Below are 25,952 nucleotides of genomic sequence, written 5' to 3'. Positions count from 1 at the left end.
AAAACCTTAAACTTTTAAAAATATGTCTCCAAACACCTGAGTTTCATTTTTTACATTGCATCTAGCTTTTTTAGCACAAGAACACATTTTGTCTGAACAGACCCTTATTCTGTCACACTCTGTTGATGGTCATTTTTCTGCGAAGCTGAATAAGACATTATTTCTGTGTAGGTTGGCGGATAAATATAAAAACCCATGTTCATAGTAAAAATGTACATTAAGAGGGAGAAGGTGGTTCAGATAAATGTTTTCATGTTCCTTTCTTCACAACCCAAGGCCACATTCATGCACAGTTGGGACCTTCCCAAAACAAGGGGTGAGGCAAGAGCAACGGGAGCAGAACAGGGGGGGCTCGGCATTAGGGAAGCATTTGGGATTATACATTTTGTAATTGGGAAGGGTGATTAGCTTGGTCGTACTTCAATCAGGTGGCAAAAGCTTTGGTTTCCACCATACAATGTAAGCAAAAACATGTTTTGTGCACTGATCTAGAGGATCAAACCCAGAGGGGCCCCTTTTGAATATGCTGTAACTAATGTGTGAGGGCCAAGGGGACTGGAGTTACCCCAAAACAGGGGTGTGGAGGAGGGTACACATTGAAATATTGATATAATAACATATTTGTTTTGTTTGTTTTGTTTGTTTTTTTTTTTTTTTAGATGTACTAATTTTTTCATAGAAACCAATCTTCCCTCCATAAATGTATTTGCATCAATCCAGTAAACTCCGCTCTAATAAGCATCTCTAGGCCCCATTGAGACAAATAGATGAGGACTCCCTGAATAATAAATCTGTTTTACACATTGTATGGCATTGGAGAATTAGACAACACAACAGAATGCACTCAAGGCCCTTTTCAATTCAGAGTCTGCCTTGCAGGATATAGTTGCTTTGATTTCTTCATAAAGACCATCCCTCATGCCAATTCAAGCTTAGAGGCAGCATAATGACCAACAATGGTGGAGTGTGTATGGATAACGAGTGAAGTGTTAGAGCACTGAATGTTAGCAAAGAGGACCATACCATACATCAATTATGGTAAACAACTTTCCAAGAGCAAAAAAAGTGATTTCTACTGAATATTTAGTGACAAAATAAATAAAGACATTGAGCAGGCTCTGATAAAAAGTTCAAAATCTTCTTCCAGTATGTAACATACAGTATGTCACTATATTGTAACCGCTTGACTCAAGATGGAGAAAATTAGCATTTATTAGCATTTACAGTGCAGTAACAGTGCCAAAAATCTCAGCATGTCAGCTGTGTTCCATTCCGTAACCTCCATTAGGGAACAGAGGTTACTACAGTAACCGAGATGTTTCCCGTCTGTCACTCGCTAGACGTTGTGTCAATAAAGTAACACTAGGGGACCCTATGGAAATCACCACATCTACTGAACTGTGTTACGTGGACTGGCAGTGTGAGATGGGCAGAGCTCTGTGTGCCTCATCACCAGCGCACCAGGCCATCACGTAACCACCCCCAATGCACTCATAGGCGTCAAACGGTCCTCTGTACCTCAGGGACAAGTCAACTGTGCAAAAAAGAAGGACCAGCTGTGGTATCTTCTCTACTTTCTCTCATCTACGGCCTGTAATCTTTTTTTCTCCCCAAAAGGAATGAAATCGTTCAGCTGAGGGCCAATAAAGATCCACATGGGGTGGCTTTATAGTGGGAATACGTCAAATGGTCTTCCCAAGTCCGGTCGGAAGCACATCATGTGGAAGGGTCCCATGGTAGATCCTAACCAAAGGGGGAGAAGTTACTACAAATACGGTGACCGGGGGCAGAGAGGCCTCTGCCCAAGGCAGATGCAGTTTACTAACGGGGAAACCCTTTTGCGGAAAATACATTACACTGGGGCTCAACACAGAGGTTGTAGAACCTCGCAAAGGTGTTAAGTGTTGCCCAGCCCACTGCTCTACAAATATCTACTAGAGAGTCGCTGTTGGTCAGAGCCCAGGAAACCACTACACTCCAGGTAGAATGGGTGCGCATCCTCGAAGGGGGTGGCATGTCCTGGGCATGATATCCCATAGCAATGGCGTCAATGACCCAGTTGTCAATCCTCTGTTTGGAGACAGGGCTTCCTTTCCGCTGTCCACCAAAACAGACAAAGAACTCTGCTCAGAGTTTCTAAAGCTCTGCATGCAATCCATATAGATGCCCAAAGCACGCACCAGACACAGTAACGCCAAGGCTGGGTCTGCCTCCTCCTGAGGCAGTGCTTGCTTGTACACCACCTGATCTCTGAATGGAGTCGTGGGAACCTTGGGCACATAGCCCGGTCAGGGTCTCAGAATGACATGAGTAACCCGGACCAAACTCTAGGCACTGACAAAGAATGCCTGCAGGTCCCCTACCCTCTTGATGGAGGGGAGCGCCGTCAGGAGGGCAGACTTCAAGGAAAGTGCCTTTAACTCAGCTGACTCTAGGGGCTCCAGTGGGGCTCCCCATAGGCCCCGAAGGACCATGGAGAGGTCCCACAAGGGAATGAGGTGCGATCTGGGGGGTTTTAACTTTCTCGCTTCTGTCATGAACCTGACGATCAAGTCGTGCTTCCCTAAATACTTACGTCTACTGCATCATGATGTGCCGATATAGCGGAAACTCAACTTGAGCCCCTAGAGTCGGCTGATTTAAAGCAATACCGCCAGCAACTCGAGGTAGTTGATATGCCAACACAGTCTCGGGACAGTTCAAGGACCGCCAACTGCTTGCCCATTGCACACGGCGCACCAGCCATGCTTGGAGACTTCCATCTCAACCACAACGTGCCTGGAGACATGGCCTAGGGTAACTCCTGCCCATAGGAATGCTAGGTCAGACCAAGGGTTGAGCAAGTCCGACCTAGCATTCCTATGGGCAGGAGTTACCCTAGGCCATGTCTCCAGGCATGCTGTGGTTGAGATGGATGTCTCCATCAGACAGCAGACTTGTGTGAGACGAGCATGCGGTGTGCGCCATGGTACCATGCCAATATCGCATCTCAGGCCTAAAGCCAGTGATGAAGCGGTCTCAAATGCATCAACCCGAGCTGCGTCACGGCCACTGAGGATTCCATATGCCCCAGGAGCCTCTGAAAGGATATCAGTGGGACCAACTTCTTCTGCCTGAACATACTCAGACTGTTCAACATCGACTGCGCGTGCTTGTCCGTGAGACGTGCCCTCATTGAGACAGAGTCTAACTTCTTACAGATAAAAGATATTCTCTGAACCAGGGAGAGCAGGCTCCTTTCCCAGCTGACCCAAAGCCCCAAACGGCTGTGACCACACAGCAGGTCCTGTGAGTGAGTTAGAATCAGCCAGTTGTCGAGATTGTTGAGGATGCGAATGCCCACTTCCCTTAATGGGGCAAGGGCTGCCTCTACGACCTTCGTGAAGGCGCGAGGTGAAAGGGACAGATTGAAGGGGAGAACCCTGTACTGGTAGGCCAGGCCCTCAAAAGCAAACCGAGTCTTGGAAGTATGCGTCCATCAAGTCTACCACCGCAAACAAATCTTGATCCCGGATGCTCGCTAAAATGCGTTTTTGTGTCAGCATCTTGAACGGGAGTCTGTGCAATGACCAGTTCAAAACTTTCAGGTCCAAGATTGGACGCAACCCTCTGCCTTTTTTGGGTAGGATGAAGTACCCCAAGTCTCGGCTGGAGGAACAGGCTCTATCACATCCTTCTGTAGGTAGGTATCCGTATATGGCGATCTAGCCTTACACCCAGTGAAGTGGACGCCAAGTCAGACAGTCCTGATCAACCATCGCGACAGGTTTGGGGAGCATGAGCCACGCCCCCAAGCTCTGCGCGAAGGGGACCAGGGAAACAATTGTTTCAGACATACCGCCGGGCAGGGCCTCATGACTGGGAGGAGCCTGACGTGCCACTTGTGGCCATTCCAAGTCCAGGGACATCAAAGCACTTACCTAACTCCTTTTGACCACTCGCAGAACAGCCTGGGAAGAAGTTTGTCCTCGTGACCCGTGGAGGCCATCATATCAGGGGTGGATTTGTGCCACAGCTGGGCACATAGGGGTGGGAAACCGCCTCTGGGGTGCCAAACCTGACAGAGGGAAACAGTGCCCGGCGGTCTTGATAACGACAGCCGTGAACACCAAGTTTGGGGCCCAGGAAGTGTGGAAACTGCTCTTTTCTTGAGAAAGTCGGTACTGCAGCCCATTGGGCATGCAGCAAAATCAAATGAAAAGGAAAATAAACCACCAGTGTGGACATCGCCTGCCCGAGAGACCACGCCATGACCTTTGACGCCCGGAGTGCGAGATCGGTCACCGAGCTCAGCTCCTGCAACAAACCCTCATGCAGTTCTTTAAGTGCCTTGGCTTGGTGCACCTCCAGGACAGCCATGGTATGCAGGGCGGAGGGGGCACATCCAGAAGCACACATCCATGCGTGCGTGTGCGAGTGGGATTTTGGTTGCTGATAACACCTTCATCCTGCTTACTCCCAGTTGTCAAGCCTCAGTCTCGTAAAAGCTTTCTAATTGTGTTTTCTTTTTTGTGTGTTTGCTAATCCAATGCTGAAGATGTTATGACACCTGGATCTTTTAATAATTTATTGTTTTAGTGCTGCATCACTGTTACTATTTACTGCCTGTGTGTTGTGCCCCTTGCATAGGGCAGTAGATGTTTTAGACTCTTGTGCAAGAAACAAACCATTATTTTGTACACCTGCGTCTCCTGCCCTGATTTTGGAACTGGGATTTGCATGGCCCGATTATTGGTCTTCGCATTGAGAATTCCCAGGGTTGGAAGTCCCTGGATGGAGTAGTCGTTAGTTTAACCTTGGAGTGTAAATTACTTGTACTCCCCTCTGCCACACATGGAAGAAGGGTAGAACATTATGACATTGTTTACCATGCATGACCTTAATTTTTTTTGGCAGCAAAATATTATCTTCCAACTGAGCAGGCCCCTTAGATTTGGGTTCCGTTTTTCATCATTTAACATCAACTGCCCACATGAAAGCTTTTATGTTTAGTTCAATGGGCATCAGAGCTGAAAATCATTTTAGAGATGAAAACAAAACCTGGCAGACAATACAGAATAAACTACAATTCTTCAGGTCAGTCACAGTTTTATTATGCAGATTTTAGAATACACAGCTTGCGTTATGAAATAAATTGAAATCTTGTTCCATTTCGCCAGCATAGCCAATGATGGTCCTTATTATCAGTATTAAATAAACTGTTGTGGACCCAGAGAAAAACACTTATGTATTGTGTAATGTTCACTGTTGTTTAGGGATGGTCTGTTTGAAGTACTGCTATTATTCTGCAAGCCAAATCCTTCTCAGTCTCTCCTCCGATGACCCAGAATTTGAATGAAAAATAAGAAAGCAAACATCACAGCCTCTAGGAACACATTATCTTGAAAATACATTGGATGAAGCAGATACAATCTCAAACCTTAATCTGATATTAGAACTCAATACCCATGTCCATCATCAAATTAGCTTCAAAAGAAGTGGTATTTCGTTTCAGTGTAAACCTAGTGTAAATAAAGCTTGTTTTTGCAGTGCAGAGCGCCAAACTCACATCTGGTCAAAGGTTGGTCTGCAAACTTCCAAGTAACACCATAACCTTGGATGGCAAATCCACTCATAACATTTATAAAGGTCTGAAAGTAATCAAAAGATCCTGACCGTTTCAGGCCTAACATTTTAATCTTTGCAACCAGGGCTGGACTGGGAAGAGAAATCGGCCTGGGATTTTACATAGCAACTGGCCCAAAAGTTGTTGGAGGGAGAGTGTTCACTTACGTGGTGGCTCATTTTAGCTTATCGCGGCCGACACAGTGGCCCGCTCTGTTCTCCCGATGGTAAGTCCACCCTGATCGGTGCCAAAGTGCGACGGTCCACCGGGAAAATGTCCAGTATGCCAGATTACCAGTCCAGCCCTGTTTGCAACACAAGAGCATGCTCATTCCCATGGACTTCATTTTGCAGGGGTCGGCCACTTGAATGGGCCTTCATTAAGAGGAGTTTGCATCAACAATTAATTAATTGACATAAACCCTTCATGCGCTGGCAGGTTCCCTATTTCCCTTTACCATTCATTGCCATCCCACAAAAAGCAGCCCAAATACTGTACTCATGGGATATTTAACATACATTCCCCATGCATCTCCCACTCACTGTGCTTATTTCCAACTCCAAATGCCAAATCAAATCTTGGGGGGGGAAGATCCATAATGGTAACCATTGTGGTCTTTAGCTGAATGCTAAACAAGCTGATTGGATAAAAACATCTGCTGGACCCCACACCACAAACCACTTGACTTGACCAAAACAATCAATTAGGCAAAAATGCATGACCACCAATTTTGTTATTGTTTCAATTATAGTAATGACAGCATTTTGCCTGACTATCTGACATCAGATGTCTGTCCTTGTTTCAAAGGCAAGACAGTTAATGAAAATTCATGGTTACACAGTTCTGACATTCGTCTTTGCTATCCTTTGTAACACACCTTTCTCTCATCACGGTCAAAGTTTGTCAGACAAACTGTTACACAGAGTTAAAGTAATAGTTCACCCAATAATTATAATTTTCACATAATTTACTCACCCTACTTACATCTCAATTTCATATGAATTCCTTTCATCTGCAGAACACAAACAAAAGCCACTTTTCCTCCATCGGGCCGAACAGTTCTGAGCACAATAGGGAACGGTTACATTAGCATTTCCTTTCGAGCACGGTTCGGCACGGCATGATTATAAACCGTTCTCTGTCCAGAGTTCTCAGCATGGAACTGTACTCAAATATTCTCAACCATGTTAGTAGAATGGTTTAGTATGTGGTTGTGGCGTGGGGCGTGGTCGTGTGTTGGTCTGTGGGAGAGAGAGAGAGAGCGGTAAGGCTTTTCACCTGGTTTATAATCAACCCTAACACCTGTGTATTGTTATAGTGATGTGGAGAGAGACATTAAAGGGATGCCAAGAGTCCAGAGAGAGAGAGAGAGAGAGACCTGAAGGCAGACATTGCCAACGCCAATGTGAATGTTTACGTTTATTGTTTGTTTTCCCCTGTGCTGAGAGAATTAAAAGGCTGACCTCAAACCTGCAGACCGACACACGACCACACCCCCATACCACAGTGGTGTCTCGATTAATGCATCTTCATGAATTTATTGTGATGGTTTAACTATTATTATAGTGTACATGTATTTTTCAACATGCCTTTTTCATCAGTGAAGTAGATTACTTGCTCATTCAAACTCAAAATACATCAATATATTCTCATATACTATTTGCATTTAATACTTTTATAATATTTTGTCAATAAATATACTTTTTAGCTAGTCTGGAAACTTTTACCTTTCTGCAAGTTTGTTTCCACTGGCAAACACAAGCCCTCATTTACATTCCTTTTTGTGACATGGTCTGTGTTTTTGCAGTTTTTTAGCAGGGTAAAACCAGGGTGGAAAAGTAGTCCTAAAAACTGGAATATGCGATAATCTTCCATAGTATGCCACACTCACTCCGAAGTTTACCTTTCACGCCACCCCTAATAGACTGATCTGTAAATTCTCCTGATTTCACCATACCACAATGGAAAAAGAAAATGCAACCGTGCCAACTGGCCTGGATAGGCACTGAATGGTACGGTTTTGCGATGAGAACTGTTTGGCCCGATGGTGGAAAAGGAGCTAAAGATATTTTGATTGAGATATGATGTGAAATTGGGAATACATACAATGCAAGTCACACGCTCTGCTCTTGGCCCAATCTTGAAACTTGATTACACTACCTCGTGTTGGACCCCCTTTCATATTAGCATCATATTTTAATCAAAACATCTTCATTGGAGTTTGAGACAGCATAATGGTGAATAAATGATTAGAGAATTATCACTTTTGGGTGAACTATTCCTTTAATGAGTCACTCTTTCACTTCACGTTCTGAGATGCACTGTATGTTTAAAAATCTTAATGTTAAAGAATAGTTTCAGAGAAAAACAAGACCAGCATGTGGCATCTTTTTAAGAGTGAAATGTAACACTTTTCCCAAAATCAACTGTTTACCCACTCCTCTAGCTTTAAATATGATCCAGTTCAAAATAGTAGTTTAAATGCAACAACAACAAAAACCTGTGATTTGAATTTCCCCCACAATAAAACTGAAGGGGAGCACATGCAGCCCCTGGCTCTGAAAGCCAAGCAAGTGTGGTATAACCAAAGAGTTGTAGGGTGAAATTTCTTCCAGTCAATCAATCACTGTGCAAAATCTAGGGATGGGCATTTTCGAGGAATCAAGTCAAGTAATCTAACCCACAAAAATCAAGTACACAATTACTCATAAATTAAATGTGATTTAAAAAAACATCTAGGTTATGTGGAACGTAACCCTAGTTCCCTGAGTGGTATCGAGATGCTGCGTATGAACGCTATGGGGCATGTCTGAGCGTCATGTGGTCTGAAGCCCTTATACAAATGTACTGGCTAAGCTACACCCATAGGGAGCTATGTCATAAAGGCACTTGCTTTATTACCATCAAGTCAGATTTTCTACAGGACCAAGCTGGCATCCGCCAGATGCTGATGAATTGGTGTGGAGGATGGAGGATGGAGGATGGAGGATGGAGGATGGAGGATGGAGGATGGAGGAGCAGTTGAGGACCTGGCGACAGCGTGTCCGGGAGCCTGCTAGCAAGTTCTTCTCTCTCTGTCTCCATTCTGGTGTGTTCAGCTGTTTTAAGGCATCTCTCCACTATCAATGTAACGAGAAACAGCTGTTAAAAATCATGTCAACCAGCCTGACGAGCCACACCATTCCCTCTCTCCCGCAGAAAGACACACGACCACGCCCCCATCACTACTCAAGACTTTTAAACTTTGCCGGTTATGTGCAGATTTAAAAGGAAATAAAATTGGAAAAAGCACATACTGTACATAGATGCACATGTTCACAGAACTTTTTACGTGTGCCTAATAGCAACATAAAATTACACAGATGAGCAGCATAAACATATACGTAGCTCAGTTAGTACATTTACACACACACACACACACACACACACACACATAGTGAGAGAGTGGTCAAAACTGATGCATTTGACATTTTTAATGTTTGTTTTGTGTCTTTTTATCTGTCAAAATGACAGTCAGCATTTGGAATTATCCATCAATGAAAAAAAAAGGTAGATGATGGAGAACGCAAACCCTGAATGGACGAATCACTTTTTGTATCACTCCGCATGTGTTTGTGGCTTTTCAAATAACGGCAGGTAATTTTGATTCATCGTTCATTTTTATTTAATAGATTATTTCGGTCACTGTTAATGGAGATTGCATAATTACGGAAGTAGGTGGAGACAAATTAGCTTTTTATATGTTTAGAGTGAGTCATTCATTCATTGAATCACCCATCTTGTTTATGTGATATTTATCCTAAAAAAAGACAATCCAATAAAATTGGACTGTTTTCATTATGTCTTAAATATTTGTACATTCTTTATAACAATTTACGTTGGGGGGTGGGGGGGGCAATGAAGTTTGACCTACTCTTGTACAATTAGGCTAAATATTAAATACTAATGCTTGTAGTCTGTAGTTAGGCCACAAAATGAAAGTCAATGCAAATTTGCCAGCCACTCAATGTGGTCTGGTGAAGTGCTTGGCTCACAGCATTAATGGTTTGTTTGTTTCTGTTTTCCCAGCTTGTCAGACATCTTAAATTAAAATCAGAATATGGGGCTTTGTTCAAAACAGTGCTCTTCAAAACACATTGAACTTCTTTTCACACTGAATGTCCTTTCCCAATCTCTCTTCACTTGGGCATACTGTACAACTTAAAGAAAATAATTTACTAAAAAAAACAACTCATGTGTTTGTTGGTGAATTAATATATGTTTTGTATGAATATTTTAAGTAAACAAATTATTCTTGTTCACTTCCATTGTTTCAATATTGAAAGATTTGAAAACGTCCTTTCCTGGCATCCTGTCCTTGCTTCCTAATGCCTCCCTCTAATGAAACGAGGGAAGGATGCATGGATAGGAAATGAGAACAGAGGAATCAAAGCAAGATGGATCACTTCATGCATCACTTCAGAGCTCCGTCTCTCCATAACTGCATTACTTCAGAGCGCTTGCCGTTATGTTGTTGAAAGTTATTACTATCATACAAAATTATAATAATTTAAGGTGCACTGGTAAAGTATGTGACAATTATGGTTTACTTAAACCACAAAGGTGTAACATTGATTAAAACTGTTGTGTCAGATGTGAAGGGGAGAAGAATTTATGTGTGCATCAGGAGCTTTGACAAAAAAGTCTTTCACATAGGATCTACCTGTGCTTTCTCCGTCCACTGCTTTCGCCTCCTCATGGTGCATTTAGAGAATAGAACACAACAGTCTGGTTCCTGAAGTAAAAATCTCAATAATTTTTTCCATAGACAAATTGATTTTCAATGATAACTTATAAACAGGTGTGGAAAGAGTACTGAAAAATCATCCTCAAGTAAAATTACTGTTACTTTTTGTAAATGTATTGTGTGTATAGTAAATATACTTGTCCTAAAAATTACTCAAGTGAGAATAAAAGAGTAGCTTATTTAAAGGTACTCATGAGTAGTGAGAATTGAGTTTCAAACTGTGCCCCTTTATAGTGGACAAAGCCAAGATATTCTAAAAATCTTAATTTGTGCTATGCAGAAGAAAGAAAGGCATACACATCTGGGATGGCATAAGTGTGAAAATGAGAATTTTCATTTTTGGGTGAAATCTTCCTTTAAGCCTCCTGTCAGTCAAATAGCATGCGATTGCACAAGCGAGGAAATAAAAAGTCAAACTTTTATATTTTATCGAGATCATCCAGTGGTTGTCTTGCTATCACGATTGATGTAATGAATACCCCTGGTCTAGATGTAGAACATACAGCCGTGGCCAAATGTATTGGCAGTGACATACATTTTGTGTTTTGCAAAGTTTGCTACTTCAGTATTTGTAGATAATTTTTTCAGAGGTTTCTATGTTATACTGGAAAACAATGATAATCGTTTCATACGTTTTAAAGGCTTTTGTTCGCAAAAACATTCAACATATATATGCAAAGAGTCAATATTTACAGTGTTGACGCTTGTTCTTCATAACCTCAATTCGCTCTGACATGCTGTATATCAGCTTCTGGGCCAAATCCTGACTGATGGTGATCCATTCTTGCCTTATTAGTGCTCGGAGTTGATCACAATTTGTGGGCTTCTGCTTGTCCACTCGCCTTTTGAGGATTGACTACAGGTTCTCAATGGGATTAAGATCTGGGGATTTGTCTGGCCACGGATGCAAACTTTCAATGTAATTATCAAAGAGCCTCTTCATTATTACTCTTGCCTTGTGACATGGTGCTCCATCATGCTGGAAAATGCACGGATCATCACCAAATTGCTCCTGGATCATTGGGAGAAGTTGTTCTTGCAGGACGTTTTGATACCATTCTTTATTCATGGCAATGTTTTTGGGCAGAATTGTGAGAGAGCCCACTCCCTTGGATGAAAAGCAACCGCATACATGGATGCTCTCAGGATGCTTCACTGTCGGCATGGCAAAGGACTCATGGTAGCATTCACCTTATCTTCTCCGGACTATACTGATGTCCCAAACAATCGGAAGGGGGCTTCTTCAGAGAAAGTGACTTTGCACCAGTCTTCTGCTGTCCAATCCTTGTTCTTCCTGCAGAATTTCAGTCTGACTTTGATGTTTTTCTTGAAGAGAAGTGGCTTCTTTTCTGCCCTTCTTGACACCAGGCCATTGTCCAAAATTCTTCGCCTCACTGTGCGTGCAGATGCCCTCACACCAACCTGCTGCCAAAATTTATCAAGCTCTGCACTGGTGGTGACGCGATTCTGTAGCTGACCCATCATGAGGAGCTGGTTATGGCGCTTGCCGGACACTCTGGGACGTCCTGAAGCCTTCTTCACTGCAGTTGAACCTCTCTCCTTGAAGATCTTGATGATCCCTTAAATGGTTCTTTCAGGTGCAATATTCTTCAGCAGCAATTTCCTTGCATGTGAGGCCATTTTGATGCAAAGCGATGATGGCTGCACATCTTTCTTTAGAGGTAACCATTGCAAACAAGAACACAATGATTGGAAGGACTTCTTCCCTCCTTGTATAGCAATCAGTCTGCTCTTATAATCCAATCAGAATGATAGAGTGAGTTCACCTGACTAGTACTCATTCACACTTTCCTAGGTGCTGCTTATATCATTAGTGAAATTATGTTAGCTGGTCATTTTGTGCCAGTGTGAAAAAACAGTGAAATTTGGGTTTTTGTGATAAAGTTAAATTTGTGAATTTTGCCAATGAAGCTTTTTGCAATTATTTAAAATGCATCCGATCACTCTGCACAATAATCTAGAAAAAATGTGAATCAACACCACAACAACTGAAGCAGAAAACTTTATGAAACACAAAATGTATGTCACTGCCAATACTTTTGGCCATGGCTGTGGGCTAAATATATAAAATTACTCAAAATCTTATCATTGATATATTTTTTTCGAACATTGTTACGAAAAATATCGAGATAGTTTTATCGCCCAGCCCTATCATAGTATAAATCTCTCACATCAGCCTAATAATATTAGTGATAGCTAATTTACAGGCTACATTATAGATACAAAGTATCTAGTAAGCAGAAATACAAAATTTATCTCAATATGTTTCTTCAAAATAGAGGCAGAATTAATGCTGATATTTCGACTGGCTTGAGCAAGCTAAACTCACAAACTCAAGACCTTATTCACACTAGCACCATCTTTGATTCTTAATGGGAATGACAAGAAGGCTGTTAGGGGTAGACATACAGTCTCTTCTGTGGGCTTTACTGCAGTTTAAAGTGTTTTTGGATCGTTTCCGCATATTAAATCCATCCATCCATCCATCTTCAACCGCTTATCCGAAGTCGGGTCGCGGGGGCAGCTGCTCCAGCAGGGGGCCCCAAACTTCCCTATCCCGAGCCACATTAACCAGCTCTGACTGGGGGACCCCGAGGCCTTCCCAGGCCAGTGTGGAGATGTAATCTCTCCACCTAGTCCTGGGTCTTCCCCGAGGCCTCCTCCCAGCTGGGCGTGCCTGAAACACCTCCCAAGGGAGGCGGCCAGGGGGCATCCTTACCAGATGCCCAAACCACCTCAACTGGCTCCTTTCGATGCAAAGGAGCAGCGGCTCTACTCCGAGCTCCCCACGGATGACTGAGCTCCTCACCCTATCTCTAAGGGAGAAGCCCGCCACCCTTCTGAGGAAGCCCATTTCGGCCGCTTGTACTCGCGACCTAGTTCTTTCGGTCATGACCCAACCTTCATGACCATAGGTGAGGGTAGGAACAAAAATTGACCGGTAGATCGAGAGCTTTGCCTTTCGGCTCAGCTCTCTTTTCGTGACAACGGTGCGATAGAGCGAGTGCAATACCGCAATAAAACATATTAAAGCACATTAAAACATTGCTAAAATATCTGTACAGGGACATTCAAGATAAAAGGACTCTTTAAACTCTAGTTGTGGAAAATCAGATGTGATTTAGGAGATTTACATAGCTTTATACGGTTCGTACTATTGAAGAGATGGTGCGTCTACCCCTCACGGCCTTGTTGTCATACTCATTAAAAATGGCGCTAGTGTGAATAAGGTCTATAGGTCTTCTTCACTGCAAAATGCCCTTTCAGGTGCGGTTGTGGATGTTCAGGTGTTTTACTTACATATAAACAGTAGCCTTTTGACCTGTTTCATGTGACGTCACTGTATGACCCCACCACCATGTTTGTGACCAATATTCCATATACCTTCATTGTGCTGCGCTGTGAGATGCGACAAAATCTTCAGGAGTTAAAAGCAGCTCCTACATTCATATAGAAGGGATCATCTCACAGAATTTTTTTTTTAATACTGTGACTAAATCAGACCAGAAAACAAAAAAATGTGTGTAACTACTGAATGAGAGATGTTTATGGTGATGTGACGGTGGGCGTGTGTGTACTCGCAGGTCACATATCAGACTTGCCAGCGTAAGGAGATGAATTGTGGATAAAATATCTATAATGTCCGTGAAAGTTGTATTTGTCAATATTTGTGCTGTCTTCAGACCTGTGTGAACTATAGCCTGGATCAAAAGCAATTATTTATGTTTTTCTTGATATTTTTTTCGGGTGTTTTTCCATTCACAGTCATTGTTTCCTCCCACTGTCGGTTAAAAATATGGTGGCAGCAGGGAAAAGTGATGTCACTGATGCTGCCTTCATGTGCTATTGGAATTTTCCTTCCTACTTCCGAAGTGGTAATTACGAGTGCATTGTGTTCACATGCTTTGTTGTTTGAAAGAACAGGAAACATGGACGACAGCAGGTTCATTCATTCATATTTCTTGACGAACTTTTATTTTGACAGCATAATAATTATCACTCAGTTACCTTGCTGACGATAATGGGATTTTGGTCAAATACAAGCTATTTTCACAGTGTAAAAATGTACAACAGAGAATGGTTTCTGAAATACATAAATTAATATGAATGGCAAGCTTTAACAATTTGCTGTATTTAGAAATTTGAATATTCTCTACAGAAACTGTACTCTCCTCTGCCATGTTGAAAGTTTAGGACTCCTCCCATCTTGGCAACTTGGGTATCATCTAGAATTCCGAGTTTCCCACTTGAACTTCCGACTTCTGTCATTCATGTGCTTGGAACTCATAATTAAAAGTCCACTTGAAGGGCACATGAAACAAGTCAATATATTAGGTGTTGAACTGCTGCTTGAGGCTTCCTCCACAAAGAACATACATACAAACTTTCAAATAAAAATATAGAAATAAATAAAAAATATATCTTCGCTTACCAGTTTGACGGTTTAACCTGTTTCTGAGAGCACGTCAATTCGGGGTTCATCCAGTGCTGCTCATCATAATCATCCTCAACAACTGTCAATAAATGTGAGCTGTACTTGTTTTAGACTTATGGAACACGTGGCTTCTCGCTGTGCTTTGGTTGTAAGGTTTTGGCCTGTCAATCCTGACTCCTTACGTGTCTTTTTTGTTTAAACTGACATTTGCAAGCACTTCAGAACATACAACACTGGACATGGTTTTTTATTAAGCACGATGCACTTGAATCCATATTATGTATCATTGGTCATACTTATTTTGACCAATCTAATCCCTTCACTTGAGCATCCGACACACAGACTGGTATGAGTTGTAAAAATGTGCATGCATTTATATTACATGGATTTGTATGCCACCTACTGGCGCAAATGCACATAATGTGTAATGAAGAACAAATCTGATTTGATCTCTCTTTGGTCAAACGAATTGATTAAATGGAGTGAATCCAAATCCCCGTAATCTTGTAATCTTAGACTTTCTTTCTCTGTTTAGATTAACTAAACTCGTCACTTTTTAAATGAGGTACAATGCTCACTTTAGGGTTAAAGGATCTTGGCACTGACCCATCCAATATTTGATATATTGACATGTGATCTGAGGCCAGGTGGTTTTAATGTTAAATCAGTCATAATTTTATAATTTTGCACATAAAATGAAATACACATGTGTTAAGAACATTAGTGATCATGTAGAGGTTTACTTTATTATGTTATTAGTTGTTATTATGTTTTAGTATACATTCAAAAATTACATAAGATTTTTTATTTTTTTTTTTATGGTCTGAGCAGGGTAGGTCGATTAGATGTCATGTAGAAAGAGTAGATTAACATTAAGTATGTGCTAACAATACTGCAGTTCAGATGAGAACATTAGGACAATGTTAGTTTTTAAGTGTTAATTCTAATCTTGAACAGTATCTTACATTCTTACAGGGCCTCAAATGTCCTTTCTTATGACCCATTCAGTGTCTCCAGAGAATTCTATGAACTTCACAGAGAGAGAGAAACCAATCAAAATATCTCTGTGTTGTTTGCACACCAAATTAGTTTTTGGAGCCCTTTTGTTTGTTATTTAATTTGTATTTATTCTTTTGGACCCCTGGTCTCATAAACAACAATCTCAATGCTTATGCAATAGTAAAGTCAAACCAGATTGAGGGGCCCAACTGACAAGCCCACCCATCTCATTCCCTCAGCATTGAGACACGCATTCTGTATCTCAAAATTAAGTGATGCAGAGTGAAGCAGAGCTGGAACAGCTGTTTTCAGTGCTGTACTATGAGACAAACAGTAAACTCATGTAATGTCAGAAACATTACCTGTGAACATTTTTACTGTCTTGTTTGTGGAGCAATTAGTAGTGTTTAATGTCATGAAAGTTGTTATGAGTTCAGAATGACATCATATTTTTGGATTAACCTTTTATTGACAGTGATAATCAAGTGAGGATATGATGGAGAAATTGAAATTGAAAAATAAATGGGATTGGAAAATAATGCAAGCCAGACTCATCATATTGCAATGAGCAATGAACTGCTAGGCAACGGCTCAGACATTCATATCAAGTGTTTAGTTTAACTAATGACTTCCTATAACACTTTTCTTGATTTTGAGACAAAAAATATGATTTCAGGAGAACTTTTGTCTTCAAAGAGCATTAGTTTTCAATAAAAATGTCTTCACTCTTAATGAAATGGAAAATAAAAACTATAGTCATAAAAGGAATCTGGATTAAAGAAACAACTGGACTCATTGAAAAGACATATTGAAAGATTTTGTATTTCTGTCTCTGGTGTTTATTCCCTCTGTGGAACATCTGCATTGCAGTGCCGGCATTCAGATTTTATGGAAAGCCTGATAAATGTCTTAAATATGTAATAAAAGATGTACAGGGGAGGTCTATATGCATAAGAATTTAAATGTTCCAATCCTGACAAGCTACCAGTAAACATATTTGCTCTGTTCATTTTTGCTCTGTTGGGGTGAAACTGCTTCAACAAAAGTGGCTCGAAAAAAGTAAAAACAGAAGAATATTCCTAGATCTCATAAAAAACTATTTACCTAATCTTTGATCTGCCACAAAGAGAAGAAATTTGTTTTTACAATTCTGCAAAATAACTTTGTTGGCTCTAACAATATGACTAAACGTCTGTGTTTAATTCCTCTCTCAAAAAGCTGCATAATTTATTCTGAGAAAATTACATTGTTCATAACATGAGAGAAATTGCATTGTTTGCAATATATTGGAACTGGTAGATGCTGATTAATCAAGCAAATCACACAACCTCAAATCTAAACGTCAACTAGGAATACAAAAGACAAAGAAGTATGGAACAAGGGTTCATCAGAAAAATCATCATACCTGAACACCACTAGACAAAGGACTAGGGCAAACACAGGGCAAACAGTATGTACCATGGCAAACTGCCAAGTAAATTAAGCTGAATGGTTCCATATTGGGCTCTGGCTCAAGAACTGACACTCTGGTAGTGGAAAAGGGCTAATAGTGAGCAGAAGAAACTGGATGGTGATTGAAATGTAAAGGCCACTAGTGATCATGAGTGAAGTGGTCAGAATGTAGGTTTTGTTTTTATTTTATTTTATTATTATTTTTCCGTCCGATTGTTTGGGACATTAGTATAGTCCGGAGAAGATAAGGTGAACGCTACCATGATTCCTTTGCCATGCCGATTATTTTTCTGGTGTGGTGCGGTACTCCGCATTAGTGACATGAAAAGGTACAGTTCTGAAGTTAGGGGGGAAAGAGTTAAGGTGCCTGAGTGAGGGACAAGGGTTCTCACCCAGGGTCAGACTAAAGTTCAGGGTTAAAGTCTGTCAAAGGCTCCGGGTCAGAAGCAAATGGAGACACGTGAGAGACTTGCATGGACATATAGACACAGATACTGTGTCAGGAGCTGAAGACACAGATAATATGGTCACATAATCTATAGAGGAAGGCAAAGGTGCTGAGGCCAGCGTCCTTCATCTCCAATGCCTTGCTGTCTACTGGACCAGGGGTGGCCTCCAAAATGTGCATTGCTGGGGCCCTCCAGTACCAGGTTTGAGAAACACTGCCTTATTTGTCATTTTAGACTTTTAGGATTTACTGAGCCTGCACTGGTGTCTATTAGCTATTAGCTTTAAACCCATCTATATGCTAGTGTGCTCTTAAAAGGTGACAAAAATAACTTAAGCAAAACTAAGCATGGAGCAAATCATTACGACTTGTTTAAATTGAAACACTCTGATTGCCAAATAAAATAAACAAACTGCCCACAACTATCAAGGATCTGTTCCTGTATATTAACTATCAAGACCACAACTCTTGGGCTTTTGACCCTCATTTTGCTACATATAAAGGTTACAGAATAAAGGTTACAGAATAATCACGAATATAAATAATCTGTATTAAAAATAAATTATTTCAGTGCAAAGGATTTTGGGTTATAAATAATGAAATAGCACCACCAAGTGGTTCTCATGTAGTTTGTTTTTGAGGTTCATTTTACACATTGTAAATCAATCACTGTTGTAGTAGATCAATCGGTATTAAGCAAATAATTTGAAGTGGTTTATAGGATTAAGACCAGATTTAAGCTTTAGTGATGCTGTTAACATTAACAGGAACAGGAACCTTGAAAACAAAAAAGCTCATTTGTAATTTTAAGGCATGTTAGTCAGGTAATTGATGCTATAATTTATTTTTTGTTAAAGCCTATTCTTTTAATGATTAATACCACAATGAACTTGAATATGTTAATGTTTAATGCCAATATCTGTCATTAAGGAGAAAATGAACAAACTTATTTCATTGATTTGATTTAAAAGAAAAGTTCTCCAACATGATCTGGAACTATGAAAAAGTAATCAGCTCATAGCTAAATTAACACAGTTAACTGGATGATCTGTTATCTTATTGAACATTATCAATCACAACAAGCTCTGTTTAACTTCAACAAAGTCCCATGATCAAAGAAAATGTTTAAAGAGAAATTTAACCTCCTCAGACCTGGTGTCCACATACGTGGACATCACATTTTTGGTTGTGTGCAGCATAATACTTAATTCTGTGTAACTGGAACATGTTTTTCACAAACGAGGACACTTACACTGCCATCTTGTGGCGTCAGGAGAGAAAAAAATTTAACATGAATAATTTAAAGATGGCGGAGAACACAGGCTACATGTCACGCAGCCACTCCAGACCAAAACGTCCACAAGGTAAACAATCTAATAACATTTCATTGTTGATTCTTGTTAAGTTATGCATAATAGTGTTGTATGATTAAAATGGCATGCACTTTTGACAAACTTTTGTAACAGTAAAGATTTACTATGCCGCTAAATTTGATGTCCACATATGTGGACAATGGGACTTAGCTTCCTTGAAACTGTATAAGAATGTTAGCAAAATCGCACTCACGATCACGAGCACGCACGCGCACACACACACACACACACACTCTCTCTTGCTTGCGATCGCACGCGCACACACACACACACACACACACACAAACACTCTCTTGCTCACTCGCGATCACGCACACACACACACACACACACACTTGCTCGCGATCGTGCGCACACACACACACACACTCACACACACTCTTGCTCGATCGCGATCACACACACACACACACACACACACTCACGATCGCACGCACACACACACACACACTCTTGCTCACTCGTGATCGCACACACACACACACTCTTGCTCACTCACGCGCACACACACACACACACTCATGCTCACTCACACACACACACACACTATCTTGCTCACTCGCGATTGCACGCACACACAAAACACACACACAGTCGCGCATAAGATTGAAAAATTTGGCAAAAACTTAGTTTGGGAAGAATTCGTTAGAAAACATCAATTGCAATAGTTTATAACAGTATATATTGACATTGCATGTGTGATAAATAATTTTACATTGATTTTTATTTTATTTTCCTCATGATCTCATTTCCAGAGCGTTTTCCTGCGTCAACGGCACTGGAATTGATACTGGATTCAATTTCTGGGGACAACTCCGAGGTAGAAGACTGGTCCGACAATGATGAACCTGTAAATGACGTTGATTACCATCCTCCAAAACAGGAGCCAAGCAGCAGCGAGGAGGAGAGTAGTGGGGATGAAGACCCCATTCCACAGGCCACCCGGGGACATAAACGTGCTGAAACTTATCGTTCAGACCGTAGCACTGTCGTTTTGCACACTCCCAGACGTCGGACTCAGCAGGTTGAGTCTGATGGCTCAAACGAGGACCTTGAAGAGCCAACACCAGGACCAAGCTTTGAAGGACAACCCAAGCAACAACGAAAAATGTTCAGCCGTGCTCAGGCTGTAAATAAAAGAGCTTTGCACTTTGTTACACAATGGTGTATTGATTTTTTTTGTATGAATACAGACCCAGTGTCCACATATGTGGACATCATTTTTTTTCAAAAAGTGCTTCATGTTCAAAGATGATATCTGGTTATTATATGTATTGGTCCCTCCTAACCCCAAAAAGCTAGAAGAAATCTAAAATGCACGCCAAACCAAAGCTCAGGTCTGAGGAGGTTAAAAGATCACTAATTTCTATCAAGGCTATGTGGAACAGGACACTGAGGAAGGCATTTGGCTGAGAATTTGTGCTTTAATTCCCCTGATGTAAAAGAATAAATAACTCTTATGAAGACATTTTCAGAGCGCAGACCTTCCTTTATTTTTATGTGGAACAGGTTACAAAGTTGGTTGGTTTACAAACTACTGGTTTCCTTTGATTGGGATATGGTCAGTGTTCATAAGAGAACAAAATAGAGATGCAACAGCAATAAATAAATGCATTAATTAATTAATAAAGTGAGCAAGTCAACTATTATGCCATTGTCTAAAATTGCATCTGGTATAAAGATCTGAAAACAATAAGTGATATTAGAGGCAACCAGGAAATGCATTTCACAGCTCTGTTTGCTCGTTGCTTTTTGAAAGACTAGAAGAGATGTACAGTATAACATCTGTTACATAGGCCTACTGAAACTATTAGGCCTACATTGAAGCAGGTAGCTTAGTATGGATGTAATACAACAATATGGAATAATGTATCACATACAGTAGCTCTATCATCTCAAAGGGAAAATGTTCATGCAAGTTTCTTCAGTAGTAAGCCCTCACTCAATGACCCCGTTTACACCTGGTATTAAGATGCGTTTTGGGTGATCCAATCACATGTGGTCAGCACTAAATTCAGATCTAAACGGGATCTAAATCCTTTTGTGATCAGATTTCAAAAACCACAAACATGTGGCATGAGACCACATCACATTTGAGGTGTAAATGCCAATCCATCCTGAATGCGTTTCGGCAACAGATAAGTGCCACCAGTCACATATCAATCAACCGATGCCCTAAAACAAGAGTTTAAACTTTGCTGGTTATGAGCAGCTTTAAAAGTAAATAATCGTCCAATCGAAGAAAAAAAAAACATACATACACAAACACGAGAACATTTCGGATCTTCTTCAGTGTGTCTGAAATCAACATGCACAGACACTTATTAGAAATGTGAACATCTAGGTTGTTTGATACATGTAATCCACTACAATAATAGATATGTCTGCTCAAAATGTTGCGTTTGTGATTAGATTAAATTTCAGATGCATCTGGGAGAAACATTACGCCAGTTCTTTCAGACTTTCTATGTCTTTTGTGACGTTTTTGCAGTTTATTGTCATGCAGCAACACACTGACAGAGTGATACTCTTGAAATCAGAGACCCTCTCCTCGAAACCCGAAACACAAGTGGTCACAGTAGATGCAATTAAGCTTTACCAGGTGTAAACAGCAATGTGTCTCGTCTGACCACAAGTGATCGGATCACCCGAGACGCATCTTAAAACCAGGTGTAAACGGGGTCTTTCAAAATTTTCCTTGCACCCCTGCCAAATATGTTTCATTCACTATTGAACACATGTTGAGACATGGTGTTCTAAAAAATAAGCTAAAGTTTGCTAAATCAATATAATCACAATCAACTTCCTCAAAGAATTGGAAATAAATGTACTGTAGTCTCAATTTTACACGTACAATAAAAATAATTTAAAAACAAAATATCTGACAAGCCTGCCAATACTTTGACACAATGTTTGTCAAAGACAGTCTTTTCAGCATGTATAAGATCTGAACTGTTTATGAAGTAATTAGGTTAAATTTTTTAGTATTGTTGAGCTGCATTGCACAGCAGCTCATTTCATGACTTTACAATGATGTCCTGAATGAACATACTGGCACACTCGTCTGATAACCATTGTGTTTCTTTATAAAATATTACCCCAGTGAAAAAAAAACAACCTTCCTTTGTAAACCTAAGGATTCCAAACATTGTTTCTGTCACTCAAACTATTGGCATAAAGGCCACCTGAAATAGAAAAAACTGGTACTTAACACATCTTACTGTTATTCCATACAGGAAAGCTATGCTCCTAACAGCAATGAACAAAGTCTTGCTTTACCATGACATGAACACAATGAAGAGGCCATATTCCCTCATTCAACTCGACACCGCAGAGACTATTTCAAGTGGAGATACGTCACATGGTCTTGCCGAGTCTAGTCAGATGTATTTCATGGGGAGAAGTCCCATGGAAGGTCCTACCCAATGGGGGAGGAGGCTCTACGAGCATGGTGACTGGGGCAGAGGGGCTTCTGCCCGAGGAAGATGCAGTTTACCAACAGGGAAACATTCTCAGTATATTATATGTTGCAAGGGGTTATATGTGCAAGCGACATACCCGTCCAGATGACCCATACTTACCTGTTCGTTCCTGCTAAGACACAGTATGAAACCAGCTCATCCTGGAGATTATAGAATCTCACAAATATGTTGGGTGTAGCCCAGCCTGCTCCTCTACAAATGTCTGTTAGAGAGGCACCACTGGTCAAAGCATGGGAGGCTGCCAAACTCCTGGTGGAATGGGCTCGTAGCCCTGCAAGGGGCGGCACATACTGAGCTTGGTAAGCTTTAGTTATGGCGTCAATTATCCAGTGGGCAAGCCTCTGTTTGGAGATAGCGCTTCCTTTCCGCTGTTCACCAAAGCAGACAAAGAGCTGCTCAGAGACTGCTTGCATCGGGAAGAACACCACTTAGCAAACAGATGCCACTTCAAAGCATACAGTCGCCTCATAGAGGGGGCCCTAGCCTGAATGATGATGTCTACCAATGCAGGTGGAAGGCTACTGAGGTCTTCCGTGAGTGAAGACCTTTTCTAGGGGAACACCTGCCCGTAGAAATGTGAGGTCGTTCCAAGGGCTGAAAAGGTGGCGACAGATCGGCGTGATGGCCACGCAATGTGTACTACGGTGCCATCTCCATCTTGGGACTCGAGTTCGTAGCAAGTGCTGAAGCGATCTCATATGCATCAACCCGAGCGGTGTGGCCACCGCCGAGGATGCCATATGCCCCAGGAGCCTCTGAAATAGTTTCAGTGGAACCGCCATCTTCTGTCTGAATGCCTTCAAACATGTCAGAAAACATGCCATCATCGAGACTGAGTCCAACTCCAGACCAAGAAAAGAAATGCTCTGAACCGGGAGGCGCTTGCTATTTTCCCAGTTGACCCGAAGCCCTGAGGTACAAGAGCACCAGGTCCTTGTGCGCACACAATGCCTCTCGAGAGTGAGCTATGATTAGTAATTCATTGAGGTATTTGAGAATGCAAATGCCCACTTCCCTTAACAGGGCGGCCTCTATGACCTTCATGAAGATGCGAGGAGACAAGGACAGGCAGAAAGGGAGGACTTTGTACTGGTACGCCTGACCCTCGAATGCAAACCACAGGAAGGGTCTGTGTCGAGGTAGAATCAAGAAGTGGAAGTACGTGTCCTTCAGGACTACTGCTGTGAACAAATCTTGATTTCGGACGCTCACTATGTGCCTTTGCGTCAGCATCTTGAAAGGGAGACTGTGTAAAGCCCGGTTCAGTACTCGTAGGTCCAACATTAGCCGCATCTCACCGCCTTTTTTTGGTATAATGAAGTAGGGGCTGTAAACACGTTCTTCATTTCGGCCAGAGGGACAGGCTCCACACACAAGGTTGCACCATTCTAGTCCTTCACCGAGGTGAAGTGGATGCTACTGAACCTGGGCAGGCACCTGGCGAACTGAATCGCGTAGCCGAATTAGGCGGTCCGGGTCAGCCATCGCGACAGGTTAGACAGTGCTCCAGGCAAGGGGGACCAAGGAGACAATCTCGTTGGACGTATGGGCGGGTGGGGCCTTACCCCGGGGCGGGGCTTGAGCCCTGTGGCGGTGCTGAATCGAGAGACATCGAAGCACTTACCTGACTCCTGATACTCACCAGCGGATCGGTCGAGGAGGGAGAAGGAGGTGCTTCGTCCCCACGGTCCGTCGAAACCATCTGGGTTTGAGCATGTTTGTGCCACAGCTTGGTGCGCAGGGGGCGGGACAACTGCCGCCAGGGCACTGGACCTGCCAAAGTGAAATGGTACACACTGGTTATGTGACACAGGGAATAAGAGTACTGCTCTTTTGTTGAAAGTTTGGGTACCGCAGCTACTTGAGCATGCGGCAAAACAAGATAAAAAGGGAACAAAAGATTCTCCTCCCAGCCCTCCATCGGGGGATGAAGTGGTCTGTGTATCAACTCAAGGACAGCAGGTCTTCTCGTCCCTTGGTCGCCCATCTCAGGGGTGCTTAGAAGTCTTCTTCTTAGCAGGCGGCCGTGAGATAGGTGGCGTCTGCTTCCTGCAGGGGGCTAGACGGCGGGGTGAGCTGAGGCGGAGCCGGTGCAGCCGCCACAGGGAGACGCCATTGGTCACACGCAGACGGGGTGTGGGATCTTGAGCTGCACTGGGGCAGGATATGGGGCACAAAAGACAGAGATCATGGCCGTCTGAAGCTGAGAGATATCGACCGCATCCAGGAATAACACATAACCAGAAGGGCATCTTTAAGTCTGTAAAAAGACGTTCCGATGTGTGCCGCTCTTTTAGAATATACTCTTTTAGAAGGGAAAATACTCTTTTAGAATATACTCTAGATGATCTGCCGAAGTGCCCAGGGGTGATCTCTGCAGTGCACCCGTGCAGAGAAGGGAGATGCCGCTGTAATGCGCCATAAGGATCCAGCAGAGGTGAGAATGGAAGCCGTGGGAAATTCATCTTGCTGAACCATCAACCGCTCGGCTATGAAAATATGAAGATACATTTTTTTACACCCACATGTCCGGGGGAGTGGCATGCAAATACCACTCGCCAATTCCCATTGGCCTTTTATCAAAGATAAGAGGTGTCTCGGGCTCTCAAGAGTGACCCCTAGTGTCACTACATCGACACAACTTTGAGTGAGTGACAGATAGGGAACTACTTTTCCCAAGCTGCCACCATGTTAAAATAAGTCTTGTGTGTTGTGTGGGCCTGTTTGTGTGAACAAAAACATTACAATAAGTGATGGTCACCCTGGCTGGCTAAACAAATGCACTGCTGTGCTGTGAGAACCTGGTTTTGAAGGAGCCTATCCACTGGAAATGAATGTACGCATTGAAGTGAACATGACTCAGAAATTTAAATGATAATATCCAATAAAATTATGGACTTGCAATGTTCAAAATGTTTACAATGATTGCCATACAGTTACCACCTCTTCCCAGATCCGAAATCTTGGTTTCATTTTTGAACCCACACTCACATTTAAGCCCCATATCCGTCATATCACCAAAACTGCCTTTTTCCACCTACATAATATTGCTCGTCTACGCCCTACCCTCTCCACATCTGCTGCGAAAACTCTCATTCATGCATTCATTACATCAAGACTCGACTACTGCAATAGTCTCCTATATGGTCTCCCATCCTCTGATATAAAAAAACTGCAATACGTTCAAAACTCCGCTGCCCGCCTCCTCACCCACACCCGCTCCAGAGACCACATCACCCATATCCTTCAACAGCTTCACTGGCTCCCTGTACAACAGCGCATCCATTACAAAGTTCTGCTCATCACTTACAAAGCCCTCAATAACTTGGCACCTCCATATCTCACAGACCT

The 25,952-nt window shown here is 42.0% G+C and overlaps 1 protein-coding gene across 1 annotated transcript in view; it reads right to left on the bottom strand.

Moving 5' to 3' along the window:
• The window catches only part of LOC127634964 (ADP-ribosylation factor-like protein 15), a 187,321-nt gene that overhangs the window by 160,117 nt on the left and 1,252 nt on the right, over positions 1-25,952 (bottom strand). The window contains exon 2 of the mRNA XM_052114748.1: positions 8,507-8,724. Within this exon, the coding sequence (XP_051970708.1) occupies positions 8,507-8,689 (183 nt within the window). The 5' untranslated portion in view covers positions 8,690-8,724. The remainder of the gene's footprint in view (positions 1-8,506; positions 8,725-25,952) is intronic.

Source organism: Xyrauchen texanus, chromosome 4, assembly GCF_025860055.1.
Source record: "Xyrauchen texanus isolate HMW12.3.18 chromosome 4, RBS_HiC_50CHRs, whole genome shotgun sequence".
Lineage (NCBI taxonomy): Eukaryota > Metazoa > Chordata > Actinopteri > Cypriniformes > Catostomidae > Xyrauchen > Xyrauchen texanus.
The sequence above is the reverse complement of the archived record's forward strand: the minus strand, read 5'-3'. Positions and strand labels throughout refer to the sequence as shown.